Consider the following 22,557-nt stretch of genomic DNA (forward strand, 5'->3'; position numbering starts at 1 on the left):
GAGTCCTTGCTGTGGTTAATCTTGTTCCCTGTTTACTTTGGGCATAGGCTCAGACAGAGGGAGTTAGGTAGTTCCCCACAGCCCAGCTGTTTTGCTAGCCAATCTAGGAATTTTTCTTTCCAAAGAAAAAGGAGTGTTTCTGCTCTGAAATGCTTTAGGAGCAACAGCCCATGAGCATCCAGTACCTGTGGCAGGTCCACTGTGGCCCTGAAGCTGTGAAGAGCTTTACTTCTCAGAACAGTTTGGCAGATGCATGTGAGAAGAGGACAATGTTAGAGAGAAAAAGGAAGGAGACATTCAAATCTATGCAAATAAGTTATCAGGAAGGCCCCAGTCCACCACCTGCTCCCCAGTCTTCAGCTGACATCATGATGTTAGAGCACGGGCACCGTCAGTGTGCCTGCACCTCGGGTGATGTCTCTCCTGCGATGTCCCAGTGATGCTAAAGGAAGAAGACTGAAGCAGCCGAGTAGGGGAGACTTGAACCCCTCTGCTTCCCTCTGGCTCCTCTTCATCCCAGTCAAAATGCTGGCAGAGCTGGGGCTGACAGGCCTTGACCCTTGCACCGGGGAAACAGCATCGTGCGGGGAGTGATCAGTTTGAGCTGGGATGAGATGAGAAGGTGCTCGCTTCCCATGGGAGCACTGCAGCCCTCCCAGCCCCTGTGTCTTTGCTGCCCTGGGTGAGCTGGATTCCGTGCTGAGAAGCCCTGGCCACTCTCTCTGTTCCTTTGCCCCCTAATTCCCCGGTGCCGGACCGAGGACCGGGGACTCCACACAGAGCCCGCCCCGCAGGCCGGGCCGGGCAGAGCTGCAGCGGCACCGGCCCGGGTTGCCGGGACTGCCCGGGACCGGGTCCTGGCGTCAGCGGGGGCGGGGAGGGGGAGTTGCGGAGCGGAGAGGAAAGCGCAAATGGGAGCGGAGCAGGGGAGGGAGGGGCTGCACCTGGCCGGGGAGTACGAAGTGCCGGGTCGCCGTGGTGCGGAGGAGCCGGGGGTGCCGGAGGTTGCCAGGGGCTGCCGGGTTTGCCGGCTACGACAGCACGGGGAGTGTCAAGGGGTAGCGGGTGCGAAGTCCCGGGGCGCAGGACACAAGGATGCCAGCCTGTGGGGATGCGGCTCTCCCGGTAGTGGGGTGCGGGATGCCGGCGTGCGGGATGCGGAGTGCCGGTGCCCCGGCTGGTCCCACCCCTGCGCGGCGCTCCCCGCCCCGCGGCCCCGCTCCCCCGCCCTCCCTGACGTGTGCGCTGGCAGCCCGGCCGGTTCCGCATTCCCGACCCCTCCCCGCAGCCCGGGGCCGCTATATAACCGGGGCTGATGCAACCCACCCCGCTGCCCGCCACTGCCTGCGGGAGGCGCGCACCGGGGCGGCAGGGGACGGCGGGCCGAAGCGCCCCGGCGGCCGCGGCCACCGGCACCCGGCGGGGCCCGGGGGGTCAGGGCAGCGCCGCGCCGCGCCGCGCAGCCGGGCGGCACAGGCGGCGGGGCTGAGCCTGCGACCGCGACCCGCGCACGGCCCCTGCGGTCGGGCCCCGCGGGCACCCCGGCGGCCCGATCCCCCTGCACGGTGGGTGGGGGCGAGGGCGCGGGCGGACAGCGCCGGGCGGGCCGGGATGGGGACGGGGGCGGCGGCGGGGAGCGGCGGCGGCGGGGGGCCGGGGCGCCCGGGGGCCGGGGCGCCCGGCGGAGCATCGCGGCAGCCCGCGGCGGCGGGCGGCACTCTGCCTGCGGGCGCTGAGGGGGCTGGGCCGCGGCGGTGCGCGGAGCGCCTGCGGGGGCGGCGGGCAGAGCTGCCCGCGGGGCTCGGAGCGGAGCTGCCGCCCTTGCGTGGAGACGGGCGCGGGGGCTGGGGCTGTCCTGCGGGGTGCCTGGCGCGCGGCTGCCGCCCCCGCACGGGCCCGCGGCGGGTAGCGGCCTCTGCCCGCATTCGGCTGCCCGCCTGGCCACCGCTTCACCTGCCGGCCGGGCGCGCAGGTGGGGGCCCGGGTTCCCAGCGGCCCGGGGCCGCGGGCAGGGCAGCCGCGCCTCCGGCCCCCGGGAGGGAGAGGGGCCCTGGAGGTCCCCCCACCGCTCAGTCCCTGGTCCGCTTTAGCAGTCGGGCATGGAGTTGAATGGAAGTTGCATTCTTTTGCACGGTCTGCTCTAGGAGGCACTTTCCCTTTTCCATGGGAGGGAAACAGGTTTGAGAGCAATTTGGGGGAAAGGGAGAAATACCAAGAGAGTAAGAGCCACATTATGTTTCCATTTTCCTTTAATGAAGGCCCTGTGGAGGTGTATTTGAAAACACAGGGTCTCCTATGCCTTCAAGGAGGGTGAGAACACTGTGCTGGCTGGTTCCAGGGCCATATGCAGCGTATGGTGGCCAATGAAACAGGGCCTGGCTCGTTCTCTTGCTTGTCTTGGCAGCCTGCTCCATGGCTTGTATTACCAGCCCTGGAACACAACCACTGCCAAACTGTGTGTGTATGCGTGTGTGTGTGTTTGGACTCCGAGACCTCAGCTGAAACAAATGCTTCTGCAGCTCAGACCGGGATTTTTTTAGCTATTTTCAAGAAAACTTGCATGAAAAAAATGTATCTGGAGACTGTTGCCGATGTCTGCACTGAGAATTTGCTGGTGACTGCTGGCATGGCGACATCTGTGAATGCCAGTTGTTGGAGTTCAGATTCCTGGTATGACTCCTAGTGACTTAGAACAGCAAAAACCTGCCCAGCTGGGGGATGAGTGGGTGGGTGCAGGAGCTGCTGTCCAAACTGTCCCCGTGTCAAGCAGCGATTGGTTGTCTCAGGTTTCTGGGGTCTGGGGGATTAACAAGATCTGCTGAGAGTTAATATATGCAGGTTGCTGCCTCTGTCTCTGCACTGAGATGCTTCTCCCTCCTCTTCACTGCTGAGCCTTGTTTTCCTCCTTACAGGATGCTGTAGTCCTTGCTCAGGAGGAGTAGATACTCCCTTCACACCTCCTGCCCTCTCCATTCGAGCCAAGCACAGGCAGCGCTGAGCATCTGCTCTGCGGTCTCTTTCCCTGTGCTAGTGTTTGCTTCTTCAGCTGCATTGCCTGGGCCAGGTATTTGGCAGCTCGCAGCGTCTTGAGTGTGAAGCTGCTGAGAAGCTCTTTTCACTGCAGTAGGCTATTCCGGTGTGTGGCAGGGCCCCCTTGCCAGCCTATATGAGCCCTGCAGTGCCAGTGCAGCAAGGAGGGGACATGGTGAACCTGATGCCATCGGTCTTTGGTTGCTTGCTTCAATTTCTCAGTTGCTTGAACTGTCCAGAGTATCAGTCTAAACATTGCAGGCTATTTTAACATGCAGCCAGAAAGCTGAAGGTCCATATGGGTCTCTCAGCCAAGCAGGGATGTTGCAAACCAGCCAGAGATGGTCTTTATGTGGATTAGAGGTCTTTGTGGATGACCCTGGCATTCAGGGTATAATTTGAACGAGTTTGCAAAGGGGGGGTGGGGAGGGGCCTCTCATCTCTGAGGCCATCCTTGGCCCCTGAGGGCAGAGCTCTGTGCTGGAGTAGAGTTATCTTGAAGAAGACTCCAGCCCTGACCACATGTGGCCATGGAAGGTCCTGGGGGATTTCAGCAACTCAGTCATTAACCTCAGTCATTCGTCCACAAATCCCTTTGAGCAGCTTCAGGCAGAAATAGGATAGCTTTTACCTTCTGCACTGCTGTCCAGTGGGTGGTGCAGGGCTGTTAAATGTCTGCCACAATAATCAGTTGCAGTCTCTAATAAGAATACTGTGATAATTAACTGCAGGTTTTTTTGCAGTTATTACAGTAGAGGAGCCTTGCTATGCCAGGTGCTGGACAAAACGTGGCTGTCATAGGGTGCTCACAAGTCAATCGCTGCAATGCAGTGGTGGGGGCAGTGTAGTGCTAAACTAGAGCCTTTTACGACTCTGTGAAGGTATGGAGGAAAATGCTCAAGGAAAAAGGACTGAGTTGTCTGCTTTGCTAATGGCAAAGGAGAAATTATTTCTAAAGCTGAGGACTGGAAAACCAGTAACCTTCCTCTTCATAATGGGGGATAGAGAATGAAAGCATCAGACAGGCAGGTATGGGGGCCAGATGGTGGGACTCTGCTGGGTGAGGGGCTGCAAAACTGCCCTTCTACTAAGAAGATATCTGCTCTAGGCTGCCTTATGGGTGTGGGGTTTGCCTCCCTGATGGAGGAGGGAGGCAGCAAGGCTCTCTGCATTCCATTTCTCAGAAAACTTTTAATAACTTTCTGTCTGTGAATGCCTTGGTCATTTCTTCTGCCATCCCTGTGAACTTTGATGTGCAGGATTAAGCAGACTGTTCCCACTCGTGCAGTGGGCTCAGACTTCCATGTCACGAGGAACTGTCCTTCTCAGCTTCTTCCTCTCTTTAGCATTGTGGCCCTGCAGTCCCCTCACGGGAGTTTGGGATGGGACATTATGAGTGTTCACAAATCCTGCAGTTCTTCCCCCACCATGTGGGGCTGCCAGTGGGAGGAAGGGAGCAGCAAGGGCAGCAGCTAGGGGTGTCTATGGGAAGGGCCCAGATGCCTCTTTGGCCCTTCAAACTCAGGGCCTGGTTGCAGGAGCCTTCTCTCTCTCTTGGAAGTGGAGGTGGTGAGGTACAGTGCTGTCTAGTATGCTAGGCTGCAGATTGGTGCACTTGTTAAGCCGTGCTCTGATTGTGCCTTAAGCTGTCCCTGAAATAAAGGAGGATCTCCCTGATGCCATAAAACACTACAGTAATGAGCATGCAGAGTTTTGTCCCCATGGGTGCCACTTCAGCTCTTCAGTATGCTACAGGTGTAGGGTTCCTTGGCATCATCAAGTTCAGCTGTTGTTAAGATCCATGTCTGCCAGCACTGCCGTGTGGGTGTCTGAAAAGACTGGTCACAGCCAAAGGGCTTGACTACTGCTGTGTTCTGTTGGTAGGCAAATAACTTTTGAGTGTGGCCTTTGGCACTGCCACCGCAAGTTACTGCTTTTAACAGTGCAGACCAGAATAGGCTAGACAGGAGATGGGATGCCCTTCTGTAAGGTACTAATCAAAACTAGATGCATCAGATGCATCTAGAGCAGACAGTTGTGTGGGAATGGGAAAGCAGCACATTTTAGACAGCAGAGGGGAACTAATTTGTGGCAGTGGGATTATGGGGAAGCATCTTTCTGCCTTCAACTTCATTGTGCTTAATTTGGCACTCGGTGGGGGCTGAACCTTGAAGTGGAAGAAGGTCTATAGGCTTCAGTGACCCTCAGTACCCTACAGTCTCCCCAGCCAGATGAAAAAAAGCAAGTGGCTCTGTGCTTCAGAGGCGTAGTGATAGTCAACTGCCTTGTCTCTGTTTAGGAAGTTGCATTCTTTGGACATGAGAAGTTGGGTATGTCAGGAAAGGGCTTTTATATAAATCATCCTTCAGCCAACAGAAGGAACTAGAAAGATGCAGTGTATGACATACAGGCTGAGCAAACTTGATAGCCAGGAGCTACAGAAAAAAGTGAAAGGTTACAATAGTAGAATTGTACTACAATAGTAGAATAGTAGCCAGTTGCTGTGGCTTAGGTGCTCCAAGATGGTACATGCAAATGGTGATAGTATGTTAAGTGCTAACATACTGATGAAGAGATCAAAGACCCCTTGAATGGTGGCTTGCAGACTTTGGCAGTGCTCTGATGCATGGTAGCTGACAAGTAATGGCAGGCACCCAGCTCGAGCGTGGACCGAGAGAACAGCAGGCAAGCATGGCCTTGATTCTGCAGGCAGAGTGGAGAAGGGCTGCTGGGACAGACTTTGCCTTAACGCAGTGCTTAATATGGTCAGAAGAGAAACCTGCTGGTATTTTCAGAGTGACAGAATCTACTGGCTAGCAATATTAGGTGCTAGACTGGCTCTCTGAGCATTGGAAGGGTGTTTAGATCAACTATTGCAGATGTCAGAGCATGTAAAATAGCTTATGTTGGAAGAAACTGTGACTTATAGACAGCAGAATTGAAAATAAGGTTGCAGGCAGCCCTCGTTGTCGCCAAGGAAGCTGACAGCAGAGATTAGACAGTAATGGCAATTTAAATTGAAGTGTGACTGTTGGAGCTTGCTTTGGGGTGGCATGGTGACACTGCTGATGCAGCAGTAGCTGTGTTGGATTTATAAAGAAGCAAACAGCACTTCTGGATAAGTGAGGATGCATAGGATGGTCCTGGGGGAGCAAACCAAGGCAGTTTCTTGGAAATGAATGTATGATTTCCATACAGGTAGGCATTCCTGTGCTAGTTTTAGTCTGTGGGTAAGAATAGCACTGAAAAGGTAGCAGGAGAGGTGTGAATACAGGCTGGCAACTGGAGTACAAGCCCTCAGAGACAATGGGTTATGTGAGTTATGCCTGCACATGTTAAGCTTATGTTGTAACTGCTGTGCAAACATCAGCTTCTTCAAAAGAAATCAGAGTTCCCAGAAAAAGTGGCAGCAAATTTGGTATGGGAAGAACAAAACAAAACCCAAGCAAATGAAGATTAAAATTGCAGAACAAATAGAAGGGTATGCAGGGACAGTATCACTGAAGAGGCTGAGCAGCTATGGGACAGTAACAACCTGGTAAAAGTTATTCCCACTAGGTCTTGGGCTCTAGGAAAAACCCAGGTCCCAGCAATATGAGAAACACTAAGTTATGGGCACTGCCTTTGTGAAATACCAAATCAACCAGTGTCACAGACTGCTGACCATAAGACATAACTGGGGGACGAAGCACAGAAGCAGTTGTTACTAATGGAAAAGATGCAGCAAAGTCAAGGTAGAGCAAAGGAAGCTCCACTGTTGACTGCTCTGTGAGAGTAAGACTGCTGATAAAAAACCCCTGAGCTTGAGAAGAATGAGACCACAAGAAGAACAGTGCCAAAACAAAGATGCAAAAGTGACTGCAGTAATTAGGGTTTACAGACGTTTTTGCAAGAGGTCAAGTCTTGTGTTTTAGTATTTTAACCAGAACAAGGGGAGGGTAGAAGAAAAGCTAAGAAAATACAAGCTGAATTTTGACCCATGAAATCATGTGGTGGCCACATTTTTTTCTGGAAGGATAGTTGATGAAGAGAGCATTGAATGACACAAGCTGCTCATCACTGAACTGAAGTTTTAAGAAAGCCTTCTCTGTCTCCCAATTCACTCTGGAGCATCTTGATGTCATGGCATGGAATGATGAATAGCATCAGTGCAGAAGGCACAGCTATGGTGAATGTAAACTCGAGCAGCTGGCAGATCCCAGTGTCAGATGTAAGACTCTGCATTCTTCTTCCTCTTGCTGTTTTGCTTTGCTATTGGCTTCATGATGTGGACAAGCATAACTGATACAATGCAGGAATTGTGTGGTTCAGCCATAGGGCACCAGAAAGTGAGGTTTTACTGAAGACACAAAGCTTCTCAGCTTGTGTAAGAAACACTGGAAGACTGCTTGGCACTGAGGAAGAAAATACTGTTAATAGTCAGTTATAAAGAGAAGAAGAAAAATCTAAGAATCCCAGCTAAAGTACTGTATTAGAAAATGAAGGAAGACAGAGGTGAGTTGGTTCATGTGCCTTAAAATCAACAAACGTTATAAGAGAATATCCAGAAAGGCCTTGGCAAGGCACCAGCTGCATTCACCCCATCCCGTGAGACGTGACTATTGAAAAACTGCAACTTAAAGGTCAAACTCAGACCCTGAATGTCAAAGTTATTTCTGCCCTAACCATGCAGATACGTTAGGAATATGCTGGAGCTCTAGGCAGGCTTGTCAGTGTCTCCCAGGGTAACAGCCTCAGGAAGAAGGCCAAAGTATTCAGTAGAATTGCATGCCTTGTCTTTTTTGAGATCAAGTACCATTTCTTTCCTCTAGTGTTAACCTGAAAAGAAGGTAGAAGTATCTGGGACTTGGGATGAAAGGAAAGCCTCTCTTACAGGAGGAAGAGGCAAAAGGAATGGGACAGGAATGGAAAAAGATCAGCAGGGAGTGACAGTGCCTGGGGCTGAGGTGCATGGAGGGCTGGGCAGGATGACCCATCACTTCACTCCTGTTCTGCAGAGAGGAATGACATCTCTCCTTGTTCCCTCTTATTTCTATGGTTATGGCCTTGCTGGGAATGGCTTTACATTTCTTTGCAAGGTCTGACTCGGCTTTAGTCTTGTCAGTTCTCAATGTGCTCCTTAGCTTCTTGACCCCTGAGCAAGACCTTGCAGAAGTCACTTTCCCCCTTCCCACCTAGCTCTCAGCTCATCTTAATGTGCAAGTTCATGTTCTAGGTGGCTCCTAGTGCTTTGCTTTGAACAGATTTAGATGTCATTTACACTGATGCAGGTGTGATGTGGCCTTTGGCAGTGCAGTCCCTGGATCCAGGACAAGTTTTTAGAACATGTCAGGTACTGGGCCAGCTCCTTCACTCTGACCTGTTCTTCATGTCACACTGGTACAGAGGCTGTTTCAAAGCACGTTAAGCTGCCAGATCAAAGAGGTGGAGGGAAAAGGTGGGCCAAAGAAAACACAGTGTTTTCTCAAATCTTTAGCCAGTTGTCCCTGGGAAGTGCCCCAGGCTCAGGAGTGCAGGGGGCTGCTCAGTGGCCAGGCAGCCCAGCCCCACCATCTCAAGGAGAGATTTCTTCTGCTTTCTTGTTTTATAAATTACAGTGACCCTGAACTTGGTCTGGCTGAGCACCTGGACTGTCCAGCCAGGTAACTGACTGCTGTCAGCTGCATGTTGTGATGGAAGATGACAAGTTAAAACCACGTCCCTCAAGTCCAGAATGGATTTAGGCATCCAGTGCTGGGCTTGAGTCAGTTCCCAGCCTGAAGCCTGTGAAAGGGTGGGTCAGGGCCCCAAGTCAGTGTGTGCCATGGCAATTTAAGAGGGTATTCATATACTTTTAAAAAAATATGATTGTTGCTGAAGCCCATACTGTTCAAGCTGGGGATGGACATCTATGGGATTGCTGGTGAGGGAGTGGGCAGCAGCTGGCCCAGGGTGTGCTGCTGTTGCAGGCTTCATCCCCAGTGCCACGGCATGGGGTCTCAGTGGCAGTGACTGGGAAGTGGCACACTTCCTGTGGCACCCTGCAGGGTGTGCAGCTATTCCAAAACGATAGGCTGAATCCAAGCCCACACAGTTGAGTCCTGTGGCAGTACGTCCTGCGAAGAGCCTTGAGAGCCACCCCCCCTTTGCCATGCCGCCTCACTGACCCGGCACTTTCCTGCTGCAGAGGGACAGCCTCTGAGGAAGATGGCAAGGATTTAGACACAGTCCCCAAAGAAAGTTTTGCAATTTTCTGTCTGGAATGCCACCTAGATTAGGATGGTGCCTTGTTTCTGGAGAAGTGAAGCATCTTAGCTGTGTGTAGGCTTGAAAGGAAGGGGAAGGAGGTAGTGTGCACCTCCAGAGCTCTGCTACAAGTGCGTATCTTCTGACGCCATACAAGGCAGCCACTGCAGATGTGGAATTACAGATGTCTGGTTTAGAAATCACTATGGGAGAATGACTACTTTGGATCAGTTTAGGTCCCTGCAGTCCCAACGAGTTGACATGTCTTTTCTAAGGTTAAGGGTCATTACCAAGTATTTTCCCCATTCTCTTCATCCAAAAGGACAGGAGTCCATTTCACCTTGTAGTAACACTTTGCTTCAGAAGTTACTCATCTGTCCTGTCCTTCCCATCTTCTCCTTTTCAGGCTTCAATGTCCTTGTGCAGAGCACCTCTCTGAGGCCCAGTTTCCTCTCTCCATGTACTGGTGCTGCTGAGCTGTGGCCTGCTCTCTCTTTTCTGGTCCACCCTGAAGGATGACTGGAGCAGAGGGCTTGACCCCTGCTCACTACTTCTTTGTGATCATGGCCTTGCTGCATTTGCTTTCCATGTTCTTTCTCAAGTCTCACTGATCACAGCTGCTGTCTGCTGAGCAAACTCTGCAAGAAGACATCTCATGCTGCACCTCTTCGGTGGCAGATTAGAGCCTGAGACGCCTCACAACATACAGCAGCTTGTAGGTGCTCTCTGCTGTAAATCCCTTTGTCTGTCACACCAGTATGGCTTGCACAGCCCCTGTATTGGGAGCATGGATCTAGCATTAGCCTCTCTGTCCTTGACTAACCTGTATGATTGGCTTTCCTTCCCTTCCACTGCTTATCTTCCACTTCTTCACGTTAACAAATATACCAAATAATCTCCTGGGTAAAGAGATGTACCAGTGCTAAGAAATCCTTTAACTTCTCTGCTTGTCGTGATTAGCCCTATTCAGCCTGTTCCCTCTGACTGTGCTTGAGCCAGAGGTTCCTTCCTACCTCAACTGTTCTGTGACGGTGTGATCCAGCAGTCCTATCTCACATGCAGCTTCACTCAAGTTTTCAACCTGGTACTGACACATTTGTCACCTCGGTATGGCAAATGCTGAGCAAATGTGGCAGCTGGCTTGACAAATGTACGTGTGCCCCTGCTTAGCACAGCTCTACTGCATGGACCAAAAGTCTGCATTGCCTGCTGCCTGGTCTCTCAGCAGTTAGGAGTGGATGCTCTGGAAAGAGCAGGGCAACTGCATGTTGTCCCTCATTTAATGCACCTTCTCACTCAGGCAGCTGATGCTGTCAGGGCTGCCAGGAGTTTGCGCACTGGTGTGACTGTGATCCTTCGTGGACCCCTCTTGTGTGTTTGCCCAACTGCCTGTCGAGTCCTGCTTTGAGACTGGCTCTAGTGGTTGCGGGAAGCTGCTCAGTGACATTTCTGGGTCTCCTCCATTGGCCTGTTTGCTCTCCTAACACTGCTGGTCCCTGTCCTCACTGCATGGGTGCCTCCTGGTGCAGTATGGGTTGGATGCCTGGAGGCTCCTGCAGTGTGCTGCGACAGGTCTGGCAGGGCAGAGCGAGAGCAGCGCACAAGCACTGGGATGTGTGATTGTGTTGGGGGAATGGGGGAAGTGGTCGCTGTGTGGACAGAACTTGACTCTGTATATTGTAACTGGGTCACTTTTAAGTGTCCCAGACCAGTTACATAAGCAGGTATGTCCTTGCACTGTAGCCAACAACCACCTGCTCCCTTCTTGTCTGGTACAGCAACTCCAGCTCTATGGACTTTCTCTTTTAGGTATAAATTTATTTCTTTATCTCTTATCATGAAACTTGAAGAACCAAGTGGCTAACTCCCTTTCTAGTGCCTGTAAGTTACTTGCCAAAGTTTGTCCTGATCCTATTCTTAATTGTGCTGCAATTTTATTCTTTCCCAATAGAAGAAGCCTTTTGCCCATTGCTCCATTTCCTCTCCCCTCCAGCCTTTGTTTCCTCATGTCTGCATGAGAGGTGTTTGTTCGGCGGCAGGTTTTTCTCTCACAGTTTCAGCCCTGGTCCCCATAGGCCGTGTCCTAGCCCAGACCAGCAAGCTGAGCCTGCCCAGGAGAAATCCAACCAAAGGCATATTATGGTCATCTTTGTGCTGTTTTCTTCTTGTCTTAATAACCTACACATTAATGACAACTAAGTTAAGAGCAAACCTTGATCTTCTGCACTCTATAGAAAGGTGTGCCAAAGCCAGTAGTCTGTGGGACTCTTCCCTTCCTAATCTACATGCCAGTAGCATATCCATCCTAGCAAGTTTAATATATTTTGTTTTCTCTCACCTGGGTTCTGCTTAGTCCTTGCTTTTGCCATCCCTGGGGAAGAGTGGCTGCTTTCCCTAGTTTGCACCCTGTTAGATGATGGGACTGTAGAATCAATTCTGCACAATGTCGCGAGGCTCTGTAGCTGGCTTGTAATGGGCCATGTCTCACTCTCCCTCCAGCCTGCAAAGCTGTGTGCCCTGCTATGATGCCAGGGCAGATCCCTGACCCGTCCCTGACGGCCGGCGCGCTGCCTGGCCTTGGCCCCTTGACAGGCCTGCCCGGCACGGCCCTGACTGCCGAGGAGCTGAAGTACGCCGACATCCGCAACATCGGGGCCATGATCTCACCGCTACACTTCCTGGAGGTCAAGCTTGGGAAGAGGCCTCAGCCCGTGAAAAGTGAGGTGAGTGTCAGGGGCTGTGGGATGCAGACAGCCCTGCAGGGATGGTGCCTGCATCTGCCTGGGGGTGTCCCTGGCCTGTGTTTGGGTTTCCTGCCAGGGAGGCCAGGAACGTGTTTCATAAGCATGTCATGCTGCCTGTTTGGTGATGTGCATGTGTGTTGGCAGCTGCTCTGGTTCTTCCTCGTGCCTGAACTCCTGTCTCTGTGGCATGGGTTGGGAGTGGTGGTCTTGGTGTGGCAGACCTGACTGGTCTCTCACAGAGCTGTTGCTGGATGGCTTAACCCAAATCCTGCCTGTGGAGTGGGGTCTGGTGCAGCCAGTATGCCCCTGGGTTGGTGCACACACCCGAAGCCACACAGCCCCTCAGAAGGCTTACATGACGTTTTCATCCCATCTCCAGTGCCAGTGAGCCCTTGGTGCTGCTGGTGTTGCTGTGGGGATGAGGCATGTGGGCAAGTGGTGCTGACTCAGCTTGTGCTGGATGAGGCTGCCCCAACTCCACTAGTTCAGTTGAGTCAAGGCCTCACTTCGGAGCTGCTGGAACAGGAAAGACGGGTGCCTTCTGCTTACTGCTACAGGCTGGCCTGTCAGAACCAGGCTGCAGGGAAAATGCTTGCACAGTGTTTTCCTTGTGTGGTTGTCTCCTGTGTTGGTTGTCCAGACTTTGACTCCTTGACCTTTGTTGTGCTCGTGGTGAGTGTTTATACCTCTCACTGCCTGCAGGCGGAGCTGGAAGCCCATCAGTCAGTTCAGAGGCCTCACATTAGGAAGTGCGGTGGCTGCTGTCAGAAGGTCGGATAAACAGCCCTTCTGAACAGTGCATTTGCTCCCACGTGAGGAGAACTCAGGTGATGCTGTGTGAAGAAGGGGTGAGATGCATTCTCTGGACACCTGCGCAAGGAGGTGTATGATGATGTGAAAAGCTGCCTGTGATGAGCTGTGAGTTGAAGGGGGTAAAACATCAGTTGCAGGGAGTAGCCTACTCCCCAAGTGGTACTGACACTTGATTTGGTCCAGCTCCTGTGACAAAGGCTCAGCATTACCCACACCCACTGGGGGAGAGAGTGCCAACCCTTTGCACTGGCCTCCTATGGGGAGAACTGGTACAATGGAATCCATCAGATCACCTTGGATGGGAGCTCAGTGCCAAGGGAGACTTCCAGTCAGCTCCTGCAGTAGTCCCAGGTTGGCAGCTGAAGCCAAATGGTGTCCTGCACCCTTGGCCTGTGTACTGTGCAGCAAATAGGGCGCAAAACCTGCCTCACTTAGTGGGTTGGGAAAAGAGTCTGGGCCCTCTTGGGCACCTCTAAGCTGGCAACAGCTGCCTTTGCTTGGTGGCATGGGAATGTGGTCTCACCATCCTCTGTAACAGGGACAAGGCAGCTCTGTCACACAGCAGGTACTGGAAGTTCCAGTTGCCCTCTGACACTGTTGTTGAGACTACCTGTGGAGGAAAGATAAGGGGAAATCCACTGGCAGCCCCCACAGCTGCCTTCCCTGCAGCAGGTTCCTCCCCTGCATGGCTTCTGAAGCTGAGGACTTGAGGACAGCAAAAGCAGCAGCCCCTGGCACAGGCTTTGCAGTGAAAGCCTGGGGGAGCTGAGGCAGTAGCTGCTTATCTATCCCATGAGTAGCCAAGAAGCTGCCCACGCATGATTTTGCAAGGCAGCTTGCAGCTGCTTTCCTCTTGCAGGGAGCTGGAGCCCGGGGCTGCTGGGACGGGGCCCTACCCCTCAGGCTGATGATCACCTGGGTCCCTGATGCTGCTGACTGAAGCAATTCCAGAGGCAACCCCAGACCTTCTCCCCTCAGGGCTCCCCTGGAGTTTGGCTGCTGAAACATGTTATGGGGTGATAGACCATCACTGTCCCTCCTGCCTCTGAGTTGAGCCCTATCCACCAGTACCAAGGCCATGCTACTTTTTAGAACTGAGATCAAGCAGAATCATAGAGTCATAGAATGGTAGGGTTGGAAGGGACCTTTAGATATCATCTAGTCCTGCTTTCTTAAGTTACAGGAGCTGTGGTCAAAAAGTAGAGCCAAGGGTTCAAGCTGCCACTATCTGTGCTGAGCCACCTTCCCTGACCATCTGTACCCAATTTGTACCCCTTTGCTGGGCCCTCTGTGGGTTGGAGGAAGAGGCTGAAGGGGACAGGGACAGCTCACTTATTCTTCACTTCTCACTGAATGGAGCAAAAGGACATGGAAGTGTGTCAGGCAGTTCCCAGGAACACTGTGAGGCTCATTTGGTTGCTATTTTCCCTTCCAGTTCCTGATACAACCCAAATGTACTTTGCAGCAAAGTTTAGAGGGCGTTTCTTGATCTTTGGAGCTGTGAGCATGTCTCCTCTCTGCACCTTCCTAATCAGGCTAAGAGAAGTCTGAGAAGCTGTCAAAGGGCTAGATGAGTGGTTGGTAAATGTGTGTGGCTACCCTGCTGTCCATCTTCTCTTAAACTCTGCATGAAAATTTCCTAAGAGCTGCTTGTGTCTCTGCTGTGAGGTATCTTGGTCCTGCCAGGAGGAAAAGGCATGGAGTCAGAGCCTTCCTGGTCGCATCTTCTAACACCTGCCCTGTCTGAGTTACATGGGTGTAGTGAGAGCTGGCCATTTTGTACTGGACTTGGGAGCACAGTGCAATTCCCATCCTGTTCTTCCAAAGGCGGTGCATGATGCTCTGGGCACTGCCTTGGCAAAAGAATGGTGGCAGCCCAGCTTTATGGAAGTCTGTGCCTAGCTTGTGCTAACTTTGCTTAATATTTGATTCCCAATTAAAATAGCGACTTTGGTGGAATGCTTGGGAAGTTAAAAAACATGCAAAGCCTGTTAGTGCTGTAGAACTTGGATGTTCTAAAACGTGCTACATGTTGCATATTGGACTTAAGGTACCCCTCCACCTTAACTCTGCCTAGTCAATGTTTTATGGTGTCCTTACACACCACGCTGAGAAGTTTCAGAGAGCTTTGGACTTGGTGAATGTTAGCAGTGTGCACACTTTACTGTGGACAATGGCACCTGCAGCTTTTGTTTCCTGCAGGCATCACCAGTATACCTATGTGTGGGGTCATCTGGTAGCCTGTCACTCCCACCAACACTTTGTGGCCTTGGCATGATGGGATCTGGCTTTCCTTTTGAGGTGGTTAAGTCCAAGTGCTGGAGCAACAAGGCTGTTCAGATAGTGTGGCTGAGAGGCTCATCTGGGAGATGTCCCAAAACCAGACTGACTTGGAGGATGCAACTGCCTTCTCAGACCCAGACCGGAGCTGCCATTCAAGAAGGTGCAAATAGGCTGCGGAAGTGCTCAGAAAGAAAATGTTGCTGCCACTGCATTTGAAAAGATGTATGTTGTCAGGTTGGTAGGAATGAGGCAGTTCAGTCCATGTCATGGGTTTATGTTGAGCCATTTTGGGTAATGAGGAAGAGGTCTGACTGAGTCAGACCCACTTCTGGGGCTGAGCCAAGTGGGCACCTCCAACAATCACTTTTTAAGAAGAAGCAGCTGGAAGAAGGGTTATTCCTTCTTTGGAAGGAGGGTTATTCCTTCTTTTCTGGGAGGTGGTGCAAGGAGATGGATGAGAGAAGCAACTATGCACTCTCTAAGGTCAGTGAGGGTAGAGAGGAGGAGGTGTGCTGGAGCAGAGGCTCCCCTGCATCCCATGGTAAGATGGCAGGGTGTCCCACTGCACCCTGTGGAGTGAAGCAGAGATTTGTTGGCAGTTCATAGAGAACCCCAGACCAGGGGTGGTGACTGTGTCCAGACAAGGCTGTGACTCTGGGGGAGGCGGGGGTGTGTTGCAGAAGAAGGTGCCTGGAATGCTGCTGGCTGCAGAGGAGTCCCACACTGGAGGAGTTTGTGAGCAGAAGCTGCAGGCCTTGGGAAGGTCTCACACCTGAGAGGTTCATTAGGGACTGTATCCTGTGGGAGAGACCCCGTGTTGGAGCAGAGGAAGAATGCAAGGAATCGTCCTCCTCTGAGATAAGTGGCAGAGACCATCTGTGAGGAACTGGCCACATCCCCCATTCCCTACCCCCCTGAGCCGTTGATGGGGAAGGAGGTAGAAATATGGGGAGCAGGGAGCTGAGCCTGGCAAGAAAGGAGGAATGTGGGAAGGAGATCTTAAAGTACTGGTTGTATTTTTCTCATTATCATGCTCTGGTTTTGCTTTCTGTCCATCTTGTTTCAAGTAGGTAGTAGAATAAACTGTTCTTAGTTTCCTCTCTAAGTTGAGTCTTTTGTCTGGAACCACAACCGGTAGTGAGTCTTCCCTGCCCTTGTGTGGACCTTTAGTTATCTTTTCTCCTCCCATCTCGCTGAGGCCTCTGCCATCCTAAGGAAGGAGTGTGTGTGGGGGTGGTGAGCAAGAGGCTGTGTGGTTCTTTGTTGCTGGCTGGGCCTGAACCATGACAGTCTGACATCCCAAATTTTGGAGTTCGAGGCCAGGTGTGGATAAAAGTACTGGGGATCTTTCCATCTGTAGCCACACTATGGAGTATAACCTGGGTGCTAACTTCTCAGGGCTTCCTGGCACCCAGGTTTTCCTTGAAGGATCTGCTTTGGGTTCTTGGATGTAAGCATGCCATAGGCCATTTACACACGCTTTGTAGTCAATATCCCTAAATACTTTGATTGTGGGTTTCCACTCCATAGGGCTTATTGGCCTGGCCTGGGTGGTTTGAGTCAGACAGCACAGAGCAACCGAGCCATGGTGAACAGCACTGGCTAGGCCGTGTCCTCCGTCCTTACGGGCTGTGGGACCTGTCCCCGCCTCGGCGCCTGCTGAAGCGGCAGCTGCCAGGCCTGCGCACTGGGAAGCGGGTGGCAGCTGGGCCTGGCTGGGGTGTCTTTCAGGTGCCTCTGCCTGTGTGTGATGCTTTGGCTGTGCTCACAGAGCTGTGCCTGTGGATGTCTGTGACAATTTGCCTGTCTTTGAGGGATAAGGCTGTCTTCAGGGAGAGAGCAGTCCTGCAAAGAGCTGTCTGTCCACTGCCAGCGGGGTACCCAGCTGTGGCTGCTGCACTGGTTCCCCTCCTTCTGTCCCCACAGAGTAGGTTTAGAGGCTGTGGCAGCAGCACGCCTGGTTCCTGGTGAGGATTAGGCCATGTTGCTGATGGCCGCTGGCATGGGTGACTGCTACCTCTCTCCTTGCCCTGCCACCAGTGAGGCTGCGAGGTGCTCACCCCTACCTCCTGCCCTGCCCCACACCTGCTGGCTCTCACCTGGGCTTCTCTGTCTCATTGCAGCTGGATGAGGAAGAGGAAAGGAGGAAAAGGCGCCGGGAGAAAAACAAAGTAGCAGCAGCACGATGTCGTAACAAGAAGAAAGAGAGGACGGAGTTCCTGCAGCGGGTGGGTGCTATCACCTGTCCCAGGGTGCATTGGGGATGTTGGTGGGGACACCTCCTTAGAAAGGTGCCCCAGCTGCAGGCAGCACTCCCTCCTGAACTGCCCCTTACTCTCTTCTTGCTCCTGTGCCCTTATCTGGGAAAATACAGGGCCATTTCTTCCCTTTCCATGAGGCTTAGAATGTGGTGGCCACATGCGTGCCAGACAGCTCACAGGCATCCCAGGGATGGAGGTGGGCGCTGGGCTTGAGGGAGAGAGAGCTGATAGTGTCCCTGCCTCAGTGATGGAGCAGGAGCACGTGTGGGAGTGTGGCACGGGACAGGGCCTGACACTGTCCCGACCACTTACCCAACTTCCTGACGCTTTCCCTGTTCAGAGTCCAAATGCCTTCTCACCCATGACCCAAAGGCAGAAAAACTCATGCCACCTTGCTGCTTTTCTGCAAGGGGTCATGGGTGGTTGACACAGCAGGGGACAAGGAGCTGTTTCACATGGGCAGATCCTTGCAGATGGAGGTGGTGAAAACTTTCATGTGGGTTTGGAAACAGACATGTGAAAACTTTCATGTGGGTTTGGAAACATGTGGATCTGGAAACAGACACCCTTCTGGACACACAAAGCAGCCAGGCAGAGGCTCCTGTCCATGGAGTCAGCTGTGTATTTCCTTGCAGCGGTGCTGGGCAACGTAAGACAGTGGGGCAAGTGATGAACTGCCTGGAGGGACCTGGTGGCTTGGCAGGTCGTCAGGCTGCTCCTGTGCCACGGGCTGAGGGGACAGCACTGTGCAGAGATGGCTTGTTGGCCAAATCGTTTCTTGTCTGTTGGAAGAAAGTCACCGTGGTTGTGTTTTCTGTCCTGCTTAGGAGTCCGAGCGTCTCGAGCTCATGAACGCTGAGCTGAAGGCCCAGATAGAAGAGCTGAAACAGGAGAGGCAGCAGCTGATCCTGATGCTGAACCGGCACCGCCCCACCTGCATCGTAAGGACAGACAGCATCAAGACACCCGAGAGCGAAGCCAACCCCCTGCTGGAGCAGCTCGAGAAGAAGTGAAGGTGGCACTGGGCCAGGAGGAGGAGACAGTGGTGCAGGGTCTTCTAGAGTCTCTAATGTATGTACTGTATGAAGAACTGTGCACCCAGGCCTGGTACAGCCAGGACCCAGTGGGCTTCCTTGGGAACTATGGACCAAACAAATATGGGAACGGAGAAGATCAGGAACCTGTCAACCATGTACTCTGAGGCTGAACCCGGGAGCAGGGCTAGCGGCGCCGGTGGGGGCAACCTCCCTGTGATACCTCATGCCGGCCCTTCAGGCTGCCAGGGCTCCAGGGCCCCACGGCACCGCGGCGCCAGGCCCGGGTGCCCGTGGGGGACAGGGGCGGCTCCCAGGCCCCGCTCCCGAGGGAACCGCACCCCAAGAACCGCAAACACTTGATGCAGCCCGGGCTGGCGGGCAGGCCTCGGGGCTCGGAGGCGCGGGCGCCCCGCACGAGCACACTCAGTGTAATGTTTACAGCCCAGCTGTCCCTGTCGGCCGTGCTTTTGAATGCACATTTTTACACTTTTTTTAAAGTATTTTTTACAAAGTTTTTATACAGCGATCTCTATATGGATTTATATAATCACTAGATGTGATCCCATAGAAATGTATGTTATGATGGTCTCTGTTACAAACGCATATGCCACAGTTATCTCCATTGTGTTACTTGTCCGGTAGCGTCCGGCTCCTTCCCTGGCGTGCTGGGAAGGGGTCCAGGCTGCCCTCCAAGGCGGTGTTGCTGCCTTCTCCATCCATGTATGTCTTTCATAATACTCAGTTCTGTATCTCTCAGTAAATGTTACCTTTACATACGCCATCCTCCTGTCCTCTGTCCCGGTCAGGCCATGGTGGGCTCTGCCCTCAGTGTGGCACCATGTGCCAGGTCTGACCATGCCAGATGTGTTCCTGGACAAGAGGCATGGTGGAGATGTCCCAAACTTTTGGTGGTTCTCTGTGATAGCAGCTATTGGCCAGCAGAATTCAACTTGGGGAGGCTGGGAACCTTGGAGACGGCTCTGACTGTTGTCAAGCAAGAAGTAGGTCAGTGCTGCAACTGAAGAGGGCAGGCAGGGCATGGCATGCTGGCTGGAGAGGTAGAGATGGAGTCCATCTCATCCTTACCTCTTCCGTCTCGTTTCAGGCCTGAATATGGCAACTTGAACTCATTTCAGGGATGAGAAAGAGGTGGGAGAGCTGTCACAATGTCCTTGTGGTGGTGATCTCTTCATGGAACAGTTCTTTTGTGTCTCAGCTGGATCCTAGCCTTGTCTCTTAACTGATGTTCTGGGAAAGCTTCTAAAGCTTGCCTTGGACTTAGGCTAGTGCTGAGCACAGAGGTTATGTATGAAGGTTGAGAAGAACATCAGCCAGGTGTGCTTCAGATGCTAGAACCAAAAGAGTTTGCATCCCCCTATGAATAACCAAGTCCTGACACTGTTGCTGTGTTCCTGTTATTAAGAGATGAAGGCAGTGGGAAGGTGTCGTGATCTGGACTGGGGCAGACCTCACCTCACATTCTCCCAATTGATGTTCTTATTACCAGTGTGGATGAGGCTACTTCAGTGTGAACAAGTGAAAGAAGCTTTCAGCATCTGGTACACTTGCACAGTCCAGCCAGGAGCACTGAAGCGGTGTTGGGGAGAAGATGAGCTTGACCTAAATGTGACAACAACGTGGGAGGAGGTCTCCTCTGGGCATGACTAGTGCATATTTTTCTTTCTGTAGCCTCCTTTTCCAACCCTTGACCTCCAGGGATATTGGATGTTAGTCCTTTCCCTGTCTTTTACTTCCTGTATTTCTCCTCCCTTTCCATAACTTCTGTCTTTGGCATCTCCCAAAATGCTGCCAGCTGCCTTAGTATGAAACATGTTGGATCTGATACAGGCAAAGTTTTTGTCCTGAGATTATTTGTTGGCTGAGGTGCTCTAGAGAGATGTGCAAGGACAGGACTTGAAACAAAGGTGATGGAGAAAAGCGGTGTCTGTCCTGGCTCCTGCTGCCAGCTATCCAGACCGTGAAGCTAAGCTGCCGTCTCTGTGCTTCCTTCTGCCCAGCCCCTGCAGCAGTGGCTTAGATTTGAGCCATTTCAGCTGCTGTCAGGAGCCAGTCTTCATACACTGAGGAACATGATGCCTCTCTTTGGGCTCTGCTGAAAGGACACAGAGCATTTGCTGGGCCTGCTTTTCTCTTCAGCACTTCATTCCCCTCTGCAGAGTGTGCACAGTAATGAATTTCCAGGCTCCTGCAAGTATCAGTTTCCTCTTTAGTGGTCAACAGAAACTCCTCTGGGAGCTGATGGTCTGACCACTACCATCTTGTGCTTTTTGCTTGCCTGAGGAGCCTGTGCGTTCATCTCCACATCTAGGGACTCTCACCCACTCGCCACGCACCTCCCAGCAGCACTGGCAGTGCTGTGGCTGCAGGTCATGGCCCCGCTCTAGCAAAGGGCCATGCTGCAGTAAAGCTTCCTGCTGTGGAAACAGCCAGCTTGGGAGTGTAAGGTGCCTTTTGAGCATGCTGGAAACAGCTAACACAGGCAGCAGCAGAGTGAGGCACTGACACCCAGTTAATGCTCAGCTGCTGTAGCCAAGGCTTAGGCAGGAGCCATCTGAGTCCTGGCAGTGCCCAGAGAGGTTGTTGCCCAGTCCCCTCTACATCCTCCAACGAGCCTCTTTAGCTGCATTCCAGTCAGTACCGAAGGCTTTGCCATTCAATTTAAAGCATTTCTTTGCAGGGCACTTGGTTGGGCTGTGACCCAGTGAAGTTACAGCACCAGGGTTGGGCCTCTGCACGCCAAGCCCCAGCCTGCAAGGGGTGAATGGCAAAACCTGTACCTCTGGGCGACCCTGGGCTGAAAGCCTCAGCGGGTCCCTGCAGGAGATGGGCCGGACCAGCCCCGCCGGAGCGGGTCGCTGCTGGAGCGGAGCTCTCGGTGCTCGCAGCCGCGCCGGAGCGTGTCCCCGCAGCAGCGGGTCCGTGGGCGCTCCCGGCCGCGCCCGAGCAGAGGTGAGGCACCGGCGGCGGCAGCGCGGCGCAGCTCCCGGGCAGTTGCGCGGCCGCGCAAGCGGCGTGCCCAGGGCGCCGCCTGCCGGCGGGAGCGGGACACCGCGGGGCAGCGGCGGCCTTGGCCCTGCCCCTGGCGCTGGCCCTGCCCCTGGCGCTATGTGTGCTTGTGGACAGCTGTAGGTGGGATATGAGGGAACTTTTTATGGTGGGGGTGGTGAAAGACTGGAACAGGTTGCGCAGAGGGGCTGTGGATGCCCCATCCCTGGAGGCGTTCCAGTTAGGGTTGGATGGGGCTCTGAGCACGCTGGTCCAGGGCAAGGTGTCCCAGCCCGGGGCAGGGTGTTGGAAGGTGATCTTTAAAGATCCAGACAGATGAGACTCATCACATTTCCATTGCTTGGAGGCATGTCCCAGCTCGCTGGTTCCCTCCTCAAAGCCACTCCCTTGGGAAAAGGCAGGTGCCACTTTGCCCCAAGACACCAGGCCTGTGGCGGTGCTGGGGTCATGGGCTGAAGGTCCATCTGTTGTAGGTTGGTGAGAGCTCTCCGTACTTTGTGTCTGATGCCCTTCTTACCAGATTCTTGGCATCGGGGCCTGTGAGCAGCAGAAACCTGGATTCCCCACAAAGGCCCCTGATCTTGCCAGCTCTTGACCCCTCTCTCCCGTAACCATCTCATCCCAGAACAGTCAAGCAGCTCACCATGCTCTCAAAGCTTAGTTGTGGCTCCCTCCTGTCCTCCTCACCCTCTACTCACCTGCTGCCCCTGTCCCACCCCTGTACCCCAGGAAACTGCCAGGCCCTGTGTGCTGCCCTGGAAGCAAGGGCATCCAGCTCCCCCTGGCTGAAGCTGCTCACAGCCAAAGGAAGCTTGGCTATTGCTTCACAGTTTTTCATAGCATCATTCTCACTGTGTTTGAAAAACTGCCTCCTCTGCCCTTCTCGGCAGCGGTCGAGGGTGACTCTGTGACACCATGGTAAATGGTATTAACTAACCTTTGCTAGTGACCTGACTCTCTTGTTTCATTTTGAGCCAAGGGCAGCAGGTATTCATTTATCTTTGTCCTTATTGGTTCTTCTACTCAACTTGCTGGAAAACAAGCCCCAAAAATCCCCAGCCTTGGTATTTACCAAGAGACATGGAAACCACTTTGATTACCACAGGGGCCAGACTGTGCTGAGTGGCACTGGCAATG

General features: G+C 53.1%; 1 protein-coding gene across 1 annotated transcript; it reads left to right on the plus strand.

Annotated features, from left to right (window-relative positions):
• Positions 1-1,496: 1,496 nt before the first annotated feature.
• JDP2 (Jun dimerization protein 2) lies at positions 1,497-19,169 on the plus strand. Its single transcript, XM_061998325.1, has 4 exons — positions 1,497-1,565; positions 11,755-11,978; positions 17,219-17,323; positions 18,184-19,169. Exons 2-4 carry the CDS (start codon positions 11,778-11,780, stop codon positions 18,367-18,369), a joined length of 492 nt encoding a protein of 163 aa, XP_061854309.1. The 5' UTR covers positions 1,497-1,565; positions 11,755-11,777; the 3' UTR covers positions 18,370-19,169.
• Positions 19,170-22,557: the final 3,388 nt, after the last annotated feature.

The sequence above is a fragment of the Colius striatus genome, chromosome 6 (genome assembly GCF_028858725.1).
Source record: "Colius striatus isolate bColStr4 chromosome 6, bColStr4.1.hap1, whole genome shotgun sequence".
Taxonomy (NCBI): Eukaryota; Metazoa; Chordata; class Aves; order Coliiformes; family Coliidae; genus Colius; species Colius striatus.

Excerpts from the sequence above, each read along its gene's own strand:
- JDP2 (XM_061998325.1), top strand. The coding sequence starts at position 11,778 with ATGATGCCAGGGCAGATCCCTGACCCGTCCCTGACGGCCGGCGCGCTG. Across the intron at positions 11,979-17,218 it reads CTCAGCCCGTGAAAAGTGAG|CTGGATGAGGAAGAGGAAAG; the intron begins GTGAGTGTCAGG and ends GTCTCATTGCAG. Across the intron at positions 17,324-18,183 it reads GGACGGAGTTCCTGCAGCGG|GAGTCCGAGCGTCTCGAGCT; the intron begins GTGGGTGCTATC and ends TGTCCTGCTTAG.